The sequence below is a fragment of the Vanessa atalanta genome, chromosome 19 (assembly GCF_905147765.1).
Source record: "Vanessa atalanta chromosome 19, ilVanAtal1.2, whole genome shotgun sequence".
NCBI lineage: Eukaryota > Metazoa > Arthropoda > Insecta > Lepidoptera > Nymphalidae > Vanessa > Vanessa atalanta.
The window spans coordinates 7,330,141-7,341,475 of NC_061889.1; the positions used below are offsets into that span (position 1 = coordinate 7,330,141).

The following is an 11,335-nucleotide window of genomic DNA, read 5'->3' on the forward strand; positions in this document are numbered from 1 at the left end:
CGTGTTTTTAGGTGACAGGAATGTGGTGTCCAGCCAAAGGTCGATTTACACCATTGGCATATGTTATTGGCACCATTGGATTATTTTATCTGAAATTTATGTAAAATCGCATATCTATACAGATAACCCACAAACATCTGAGCAATGGGGAGTGTTTGATAAATAGGGCGTGTATGGCGTAATCTGTGCTATGGGCAACAGGGTTTGGAAAAGTAAACCAATTTGAAACGGTAATGCTTTATTCGTAACGTGGTGGACAATGGTTCCAAAATGGTCAATGAGCAAAAACTTCACGCTGATCCTACAAAATTATCATATTTAAAAAAAATATGTCAAATCATCTTATTCATTTTTGTATTAATAGCATTTGCCTTTCGGTTTTACTAGAAGTGGATCCGCCAAATATTACGATGCGTGGTTAAAATCATGTAGTCATTTTTCTAAAGCATTCGATTGTGTAACGAAACCCTTTTGCATAAACTGAAGCACTATAGTATTAAAAGTAAAACTCTTGATAATATCTATGTCAGAGAACCCAAGATGTTTTTATAAAAGGGATAAAGTCTGCTGGGTCTGGATTAAAAATTCCTTTCGGCGTTCCACAGCGATTAATTTGGGTCCTTTCCTATTTTTGGCATACATAAATTATCCCCTATTATAACAGGGGTCCTTGTGATATTGTATTATTTGCTGATGATACAACATTACTTTTTCAAGTGGACAGTAAATAACCATTAATGGCGATGTAATCAATGTATTATCACGATTGCAGAATTGATTTGCAAATAATAATTACGTCTTGTATGTAAAAAAAAAAAACGAAATATGTTGACGTCGTCCAGCTGATATTAGATAATAAAGATTTCGCGGTAAATGATACTACGATATGTTTAGGAATTACTTTATATTCAAAGTTACACTGGAATTATTATTTACCATCCCTCAGCAGCATACAGCCTAATTATTAAAGTTAGACGACTAACTGAACTTCACTTGAACGAGTTACTGCTTTAGATATTATAAAGGTAGTAAGTCGCATAAAAAGAACTAGAAGGTCAATAGGGGTCTTTCCGTGCACCTCTTCAATAATATTATTTATGATATCGTTCTGTATATAACCTTAATATTTAACAAGTGTTTGGAAATGTTTTTTTTTTTTTTTATTTATTAAAATGTTGTAAAATATTACCAGTTTTTAAAAGCGATTCCTGTATTTATAGGCCTATTTCTATGTTGCCGCCGTTGAGCAAAATATTTGAAAAAAGTTATGTTAAATCAACTTCTAGACCACTTTGGTATAAATATTATTTTTCATAGTGAAAAATTTGGCTTTAGTAAGGGTCACTCAAAAACTGATGCTAGAATAGCATTACTTAAACATATGTATGTGATATATTCAAAGCATTTGATCGAAATTATTCATACTTGAATCAAAGATTTCAGCAGGTGTCTATTAATGGAAAAAGTCTTTTGGATCTGTACTAAGATGGGCGTTCCACAAGGAACGATTTTAGGTCCCTTTCTATTTTTATTGTATATAATTGTATGATCGTTCTTTTTATGTTAAAGGTATTTGTGATATTGTATTGTTAACAGGCAACAACCTAATGATGATTATGTAAACAGTCATACAAAATTGGCTTACAAAGCATAATTTAGTTCAAAATGCTGTTAAGACAGATGCGTATTTTTTGCCTTACTTAATGTAAGAAAACAAAATTTCAAGATAACTTTAAACAATAGTGATCTGACTATAACCAACACCACAGTATTTCTAGGAATCAATTTAGACCCAAAACTTCAGTGAAATCCTCATATATCGTCCCTGACAGAGAGACTCAACCTCGTACCATACGTGGTTAGAAAAGTTATACAACTAACTGATGTTGATACTGCTCGATTAGAATACTTTGGTTACTTTTATAGTATTATGTCTTACGGCTAACCTGTTATCATAAACCTATTTTAAACCTATTTTATCATCAATTATTGTATTGAGACGAGGAGGAAATATAAACTATTAACACCTAGTTTCTGACTTCGCAAAGTTAATACATTCCTCCTCTGAATGGTATTCGTTTCTATAATAAGTTTGCACTGTTATTTTTAACTGGGCTTATTAAAAAATTTAAGGCTCATGACAAAAAATAAACATCGATAAATAAAGCATATTATTCAATACAAGATTATATTATAAATAAAAAAACGTGGACGTACTATTAATTATTGATTTTTAGACGGTATGCATAAGACTTAAATGTATTTTTCGACATACTCTGTAATTAAAATGGTGGAAAAGAGTAACTACTGAGTTTCTTGTCGGTTTTTCCCAGTGGAATCTACTTTCCGTAAAGGCAGTAGCTTTATAATTAATTGAACACTGTAAAATGATAATTCGAAAATGCTATTATAAGCCTATTTGAATAGAGAATATTTCTTTTATTTCACTAAATTTAAGTCTCCTTGAATAACCAATTTTTGTGTTTGAATTTGACTTTTGGAATGAACGTAAGGTGTTTCTTTTTTTTTGTTTATTATTATGACTAAAACAGCAACGTCCTAACTTATAGAATCTTTAAAACAGGTTCCTTTCACCCGCATTGATTAATCATTATTAACAGTTAAGGACACCGTAATATCTGTATTACGTCGTCAAGTACTTTTGCATGAGGTCATTGACACATATCTAACACAAAAAGATCCCATTTATATAAAAGGTAACGGTATCCGACAGCGGCCTTACAAAAAATATGTACCGAGGCAACTTCGCAAAAATGTGCCTGTCAGCTTTTTTGATACGCACCGCTCTTTTTAATTAATATAAATTCAGAGTTCAGGTATGACGACCTCCGTGGTCAAGTAGAGTATACCGGTTTTCATGGGTACTCCACTCCGAGGCCCCGGGTTCGATTCCCAGCCGAGTCGATGTAGAAAAAGTTCATTAGTTTTCTATGTTGTCTCGGGTCTGGGTGTTTGTGGTACCGTCGTTGCTTCTGATTATCCATAACACAAGCGCTTTAGCTACTTACATTGGGATCAGAGGAATATATGTGATGTTGTCCAATATTTATATATTTATAGGTTCGCTTATAAACTGCTTTTTATAATAACTTAATAAAGTACTAATAGTATAACATTTATTGATTTTTAGGTGCTTTTTTAACTGTTTAACTTTATTTTTTGTACATGATGAATATGAAGTCATCTATGTTAACGGTCATAACATTTACCATTAATGGACCATTTATGGTAAAAGTCACTTAATATTCTACTCTTAATACAGGAAAAATACATGTGTAAACTACTCCAATTTCAAACGGTGTAACGCACAATAAACAACTTTGATTTTGAATTGCCTCAATATCATTGGTCGAAATCTTCAATAATAATCTATGGCTATGTTTCGAAAATGACGTTTTGAAAGTTTATCGGCAAAGTTGTTACAAACTTTGGAAGTATTGTAAAGTGTACATGAACGGAATGCTGTTTTGTTTTATTTAAAATATATTAATTAATAACTGTCTTTAATGCATAATATAGTAGAGCTAAAAGCAAATCGCACAAAATACTTAAATATAAGATTTTTTATTGTGGGATATATCTGATTCTTTGTTATTCTCGAATTATGATTTTTTTTTATTACCTGATCGCCACTGCTCATAGATGTTAGCACTGTAAGAAACATTAACCGTTCTATATATATTTATATTCATATCACCAATACGTCACAAAACTAAGGAACTAAAATGTTATGTCCTTTAATTACATTTAAAAAATATTAGGTTTTTTTCGAAAATTCCCCACATAAATTGGCACTATTTTCCCGTGCCAAGGAAAATACAGCAAGTCCAGAGCCTGAATTCTTTTCGTTTGGATTTAAGAGGATTGAGTACACAAATTGTTTTCGCACACAATTATGTCTTATATGTGAGAGTTAGCTAGTATAGTCAAAGATCTTTATTCAATATGAAAGTTTTACAGTTGCTTATTGATCGTCAAAAATGTACCACCGATTCGGATATTAACACCTCGAGCCTGAGAAGAACCAGCAAAAGAAAATCATCAGGATTTTTTTTAATTCCTTTTTTACAACTAATGATTTCATCTACAATAACAATAAACATATTTTCGTTATTTAAACATCCTGGAGGCGATCATCTCATTCCCAAGAAGAAGTCATTAATGTTGTAATTACCTTTAGCAGGCAAACGCTCTTTAACAATTCTTTTAAATTTTAGAATTGAATATTTTTGTACGTTGTCTGGAATCCTGTTGTAAAAACGTATACATTACCCACAAAAGAATAACTCACTCCTAGTATTAATAGTATGTATGTCAAAATTTTAGGAAAACTCATTTATATTTTTACATATTATCAAAAACAAATTGAGAAGCGAGTCATTATTTTAATTTCTTTAAATTTACATCTTAACGAATCTTTTGGAATTATAGTTTATGAATGAGTGCCATGGCCGTGATCTCTCAGGAAGACATCATCATCAGTAGTATTTAGTAAATATATTTCGATATAAATAACATCCCCATTACGTCACCGACCTTGGTACCTAAGATATTATTTCCCTTTTGTCTGTAGTGACACCAACTCACTCAATATTGCTACTTGGTAGTAGAATATAATTATGAGTGATCAGTACCTCCCCAGAAAGCTTTGCACAAAGCACTACCACCAAGTAAACATTTAACGAAAGCCATTAAAATTAGAGGTAAAATAAACACAACACTACAAAATTGACCTTTATTGATAACAAGATAAGTTATCCTTAGTATTAACACAGTTACAAAACACAACAAATGGTTCTAGCGTGAATTGTAAATGAAATAAAATAACTGCAAACTGATAATCTCGTAACATAACACTACTAAAATTACTAATAGTTAGTCATTTCCACCCTATAGACTATTCCACCAAGGACTGAAGACAAATAAACAACTATGACATTTAATTGACGCGATTTCATTGGTCGTTTTGAATAATCTATGATACTAATTAGGGAAACACAAAAAGTGGTGTCTTGGGTGTCGGCTATGTTGTTATCGGGATAGCCTATTCCAATGGAAGTAGAACTAAACAAACCTTAGATTGACATATTTCATGCGATCTGCTAATAAATAGGCTATATTATGCACTACTATGAGTTTATCATTAGATATCTTTATTTATAATACAACACTATTACACTTACTTCCACAATAATTTTACTTCCAAATTTCCGATAACAATTTCGTCGACGATCAAAACGTCATTTTCGTAAATCCATAGTGAATATCATAAATTAATCATGCTCTCGACCAATGACATCGTATTAATGTGCTGTCAAATGTTGTTTATTTGGCATTTCTCTTCTTATCGTTGGAATAGAACATACGTTTGAAGTTAAAAAATAGAGTGGAAATAAATAGTACTCTATTAAAAATAAAGATATATTAATAAAGAACAATATGAAGTACCTATATAATATACCAATAAGTAAACTAAGGTTTGCTTAAATCTTCTTCTTCTCGGTTTGGATTAGGCTATATTTGACAGGATGAAAGAGTGTGGTTTGGAGAAGAGCGGAACCCCCTCCTGCAAGTTATTCTCTGCCTTTACGCGCCCGTTGTGTTAACTTATGCTTTATTTCTATAACACGAGGAGCAAATATTTAAATGTTACTTACACATTCCATAAGATTTGCTATAAACTACTAAACGATTCTTGATTAAATACTTATATCCATTAAAACTTCACTTCCAAAGTTCCGATTCAAATTTCACCAACATTTAAATTTTTTTTACGTATTCATAACACCATATTATATTAGTTTAGATCTCGACCGATTAATCAGTCAGTTATTATTATTAAATACGACCTCTTTGTTAATGTGATATACATTTTTTTACACTATTTTGATGTATTTTGTATTCCAATAATTATAAACTCGTATGTTTATATATATATATATCTTGGAGCTTAAAATCTCAAACAAAATGCAGATGGAACGCGCGTCCTCCAGTAATTGGAATAGACTACAGGGATATTAGTACACTCAAAATCACACATGCATAGTTACTATTTACAAATTTATCACCGGTTTCACATTTGTAACGGAGTGTCTTATATTATCACTAATTAAAAAAAAAATCTTTTTTTTATATTTTATTTAATAGAGGTAAGTAAATGCAAGCAAAACAATGCAATATTTTGCAATAAATGATATAGGAATTGACTCAACGTTAGTATTTCTTACACTCTGTAATAAGTAAAATAAAAACAACTGAGCATATTTATTTTTGCTGAATTATATTTTTAAGACATCTTAATTATATGTCGAAGTCCGAATTCCGAAGTCTCAGTCAAATGTTCATTTAATTTTAAAATCTGTTAAAATCTTTAAAATGGAAAATCAAACTTGTTGCTTTAATTATATTCACACTTAAACAGCAATAGATAAAAAAAATAGAAAAGCAATTTAGTTTAAATGTTTGAAAAGCGGCCAAAATTATAAAAAAAAATTACTTCCTCTTTCTATCATCTTAGTTCGACATTTGAAAGAAGATAACACAGGTGTAACTAATAACTCTCTGAACAACATTAATTGACCAATCTGTTATTATCGCATGCGTTGTCGTATCCAAAGAACCTGACAGTTTAGTACTCAAAGAGAAACCAAAATAGTTACAAACATTAAAGAAAAAAAAAAAGAGTTATTCAAATGTTAATTAATAATTACGTCCTCGTAGACATTGATTTATATATTCTTCTTGTATTTTTCAAATATCGACATTATGACAACACTATAACAAACCAATAATATCGATATGATACTGTAACTAATGTATTTTCGAACGAATTAAAAAAGGAACTTCGAATATTTTACCTGCTCTTTGTAACGGATTTAATTTTATTTATTGGGTTCATTTTAATCTTAAAAAAGTTATTACAAGAGATGTTTCGATCATCAACATTTACTATTTCCCATAATTATCTGATCTGACTAGTGATCATTCTTTTATCGTTATAGTAAAATATTTAGCTAGTTAGAATAATATCTAAGCAAAAAGCCTGTAGGTATGACCTTGAACAATACTATAATAGCAAGTCCATATTAGTAAATTTCAATGATCGTAATATCATTTTTTAACATTATTTTGTTTGTTTACGTATCATTAAATGTATAATAATGGACTGGATGAGTTATGCTTAATATATCACTTTGGTCAAGAATGTGCACTACCCGTGAAAACTGTTTTTGCTACATCACTGAACATATAACTATCTCTTTCTCATATGTGGAAATGAAAAGGGAAAATGAAAGTGAATCGTAAAAGCGACTGAGGTGGAAGCATCAAATAACATCAAAAACTTCAACTCTGGGGCTTTTAAAAGATTTATCCAATGCAACATGAGACCTTCATTTATAAATATGAAACAATGACCTTACACAAAAAATTCACAGCCTTTATTTCTTCCTTGACCAAGAGGACTGTCCCTATTCTTAAAAACAGACTGCTATTGTTAAAATTCAAATTTTTTAATGTTGTATTTTATTTTCAATGACGAGTAAGTATAATTACTGGCACAAGAATGATCCAATGGTTGGCATTGCGTAAAAATGACAAGAATGGTTAATACTTCTTAAGATGCCAATGTCTATGGACGGATTAGAAGCCCTTTTATTAAAAACAACTAGTTATATATACCTGATATACAAGACTTTGTAACAGAATGAATCTAATACACAAATAGTACAGAAGATGATTATGTTATATAAAACAAACAAACTTGTTATTCTGCCTTCGTTCGTTTAATCTTTTAAATATGTTCACTCATCTGCTTAGCATACAGATAATATATTTATAGCAAAAACCAATTCACTGGATCATGACCTTAAAATTAAAGAAAAAAAAAAACGATTACTAACAAAGTAACATTCAATCATGTATCTGTACCTGGTTTTACATATTCCTACTTTAATCAATTTAACACAACAATAAATTGAATCAACATCAAAAATTTATCATTAATGTCTTTAAGTTGGACAAACTTTTGTAACAAAATAGAAAATAACATAAAATTGTTTTAACACTATATTCCACAATTGTGAGAATAATCTGCATGTCCACATATCACACACATATCTCTGTTACTCAAGGTCCATTGCATTCTTCATGTATGTGTCTAGTTCCTTGTCGAGAGCAGACTTTGTGCTTGCCATGTATTGGTCAAGTTGCAAGTCTAGCTCTTCCTTAGTTGGAACAGTTTTTTGCTGCCTAGTTACACCACCTGGAAGTTGAGAAGGTATCGATTATTATACTGAACGGAGATCGAAGTACTGAATAGATACACCATGTAGTAAACTTTGCTATTGACTTGTTTAGTCAGACACACGTAATCTTGACTGTCTGGGTTTCCTGTTTCAGTTCTGTGTTTCCATTATATATAACCAAAATATCTATATCTAATTTATTTGTAGTCATGGTCATGGTCAGTGTGTTAACAGGATGAAAACGATTTTACAGATTTGTAAGGTTGGTCACTTATCACACACTGACACAATTCAAGGAATGCTTTAAATTATAGGTTGTTTCCCCATATAGGGTGATTGATGTGTTAAAATTTGAAACATTGGCTGAGATAGTTTGGCTTTTGGATAGTCAGTAGAACTTTATGTATTATATGATCGTATCACAATACCTCTGCCTCGTCCCCTATTTGGCGTCACCGTCCGTGACCGCGACATCACCGGCCGCCCCGCCCGTCCCGCGCGCCCACCTCTTCCTCTGTGGTTAAGTACAATATTAAGGAGATGAGAATTGTACCTAGATAAGTAACCTACAATATTCCACAGCAGCTCAAAAGCCTCTTCTGCCAACAATTTTATTGAGATTAATTTATTTAATTGTTTGTTTGAATTGCCATTAATACAGTTGTGTGCCTTAATATAACTGTCATACAAATACTGCTGTACAATTTTTCATTGGAAGCCGACGGTATTTAAAAAATTGGCAATGTAGCAATTCTGTCATACAGCTTACAGACTATTCTAAAACCAGTTGTGTCTGATTAGTCTCTCTCTTCTCTCTCTGGCTCTTTGGAAATGAAAAAAAATAATTAAGAAAGAACATTGTGTAACAGCATTCATTTTACATCTTGGAATGAAAATACCTAGTTCTAAACTACATCATTTGACAAATAAAAAACTGAGTTTTATTTTATTGATTCTTCTTTAGTTTGGATATATTCTTTTCCATTTTCTGAAATGATATTAATTTCTACTGTAGCTATCATTTATGTATAGACTTATTCACTCCGGAAGGTACAGACTGTGTCAGGCTAAATTATCAGCGTGCATGTTTGAATGACTCTCCTGCTCACAAGTAACTGTAGACTATGAATATAATATTATAAACTGTTTATCATAATAAATACCTCATCCTTCCTCTCATGACACCCATCCTACCTCCGCGACGGCGGAACCCACGACCGCGCCAAACTCCCTGTGATAAGTTACTAAATGATGCTGACCGACTGCAAAGAAAAATAGTATAAACTACTGGTATCAATTAAGAATTAAAATATACTAAATATTTTAATGGACTGGACAGAGGCCTTAAATCAGTGCCTCTTTTCAGTGATTCAGGAAGGCCTTAAAAATTATTAGCAAGTCCAAATTAACATATTTAATTAGTGTAAACTACTTATACTATTAGTCCTTACTAATAGTATAAATACAAAAGTTTGTTTGTTTATATGTTAATTGATTATTACATCTTGTCACATCTGGGTTAGAGAAATTGACATAGGATCCTTAATACAGGTATGAAGTAACCGGCCTTCTAAATACCCCCACAATACACGATGCAAGCAGACTCATGGGTCGAAATAAACAAATAACCTAACTCACTTGTAAATTTACAATATTAATTAAGATCTATCTAAATAAAGTATTAATTGTTTTTGTACATACTTGAGATTCATGTTTGACTGTCTCCATGCTACTCTATTCTTAATGCTGTTTTGATTTAGGTTATTAAAACTATTGGAGCGCTGAAGGCCTATAAGACTGCTTTCACTGCCAAAGCGTCTAAGCCCTGGCATGCCAAGACGTTGTTTCACTGCTTGCTGTAATGTAATAAACAAATAATACCATTGTAATGCATAATTTCATATTTATTATAAATATTTTAAATAAGATACAACATAACTTATATTTTAGCTCTATTTATTTATAAACTCTATTCAAGATAAACACATTAAATAGCACAGGATATTGCAAGTTAAAAACATGCAAAGCAGCTTTTTTTGTAACAGAGGTCCCTTTCAGGTAACCTTTGACACGGTAACTGCACTAGTAAAGAAACGAATTATTGTATTATTGTAGCCTACGAGATTCGTGTTGTTAGCGTTTGTAACTTTAATTAAAATATCAATCTTGAATTCAAATAGGCAACCATTGCAAATATTTGTCATTTCAAGTTTAGTTGCAGAGCATAAGTAAATTTGTACATAATTATTACCTTTCTTGATTGCTGGCCTAATCGGTACGCTATTTGGTCCATAAGAACTCTGTTATTAACATTATGATTAAAAGAGAACAATCCAGAAGGACGCCTACGAGGCTTCATAACATGAGCTACGGTCGCTGCAGATGCTAATATTGTAAACCGATCGTTGAGACTTATCCTAGTGGCTTGTAGACCGTGCACTTTTTCAATCACCATCTTACCCACACAAAATCGCACTAACTTTAATATGTAACATAAAATGTAGTAGTTAACCAAAGTAAATATTGCATTATATTTAATATATTACAATAAGTATGTGCCTTTTTTCCTATATCTAAGCAAACCAAAAATCTAGTAATAGATTTTTTTACGGGTAAAACCGCTTAAAATTCTAAATCACAAACGCGGTTAGGATTTGTTCTTGAGATTTGAGCTTGACGTTTATTTCTTTTTTTTTGTAGTTTTTTCTTCTTGGAAATGGCAAAGGTGTTGCACCAAACAGCTATGATGTATTTTTTTTATCACTAACTATTTTTTACGAGCGAGGGCTCGTACTATACTATATATAATTTTAAAAAATAAAATAAACAACAACTAAGAAGTTGAAAGGGGTTTTATAAAAGGATATTATTAGTGTCCGACCGAAAGTTCGGTTTCGGTTTCGGTCGAGTTTCGGCCAAAAATCAAGTTTCGGTTTCGGCCAAAATTGGCCGTTGAATTCGGAAGTTGTCGTGCACGCTCGCCTAACTTCGTTTCTCGAAACCGAAACTACATTCGGGAGTTCTGAATATTAATAAGACATAAAAAATACAGATTGCTGCTTGAAATG

General features: G+C 31.5%; 1 protein-coding gene across 1 annotated transcript; it reads right to left on the reverse strand.

The window, feature by feature from the left end:
• Nucleotides 1-5,951: 5,951 nt before the first annotated feature.
• Nucleotides 5,952-10,935, reverse strand: LOC125071505 (chromatin target of PRMT1 protein-like). Its single transcript, XM_047681786.1, has 5 exons — nt 10,519-10,935; nt 9,969-10,123; nt 9,431-9,529; nt 8,696-8,781; nt 5,952-8,284 (listed from the first exon to the last, which is right to left on the reverse strand). The coding sequence occupies exons 1-5, from the start codon at nt 10,720-10,722 to the stop codon at nt 8,145-8,147; spliced, it is 684 nt and encodes a 227-aa protein (XP_047537742.1). The 5' UTR covers nt 10,723-10,935; the 3' UTR covers nt 5,952-8,144.
• Nucleotides 10,936-11,335: the final 400 nt, after the last annotated feature.

Excerpts from the sequence above, each read along its gene's own strand:
- LOC125071505 (XM_047681786.1), bottom strand. The coding sequence starts at position 10,722 with ATGGTGATTGAAAAAGTGCACGGTCTACAAGCCACTAGGATAAGTCTC. Across the intron at positions 9,530-9,968 it reads CAGTCAAACATGAATCTCAA|TCGGTCAGCATCATTTAGTA; the intron begins GTATGTACAAAA and ends TTTTCTTTGCAG. Across the intron at positions 8,782-9,430 it reads GTCATGAGAGGAAGGATGAG|AGGAAGAGGTGGGCGCGCGG; the intron begins GTATTTATTATG and ends ACTTAACCACAG.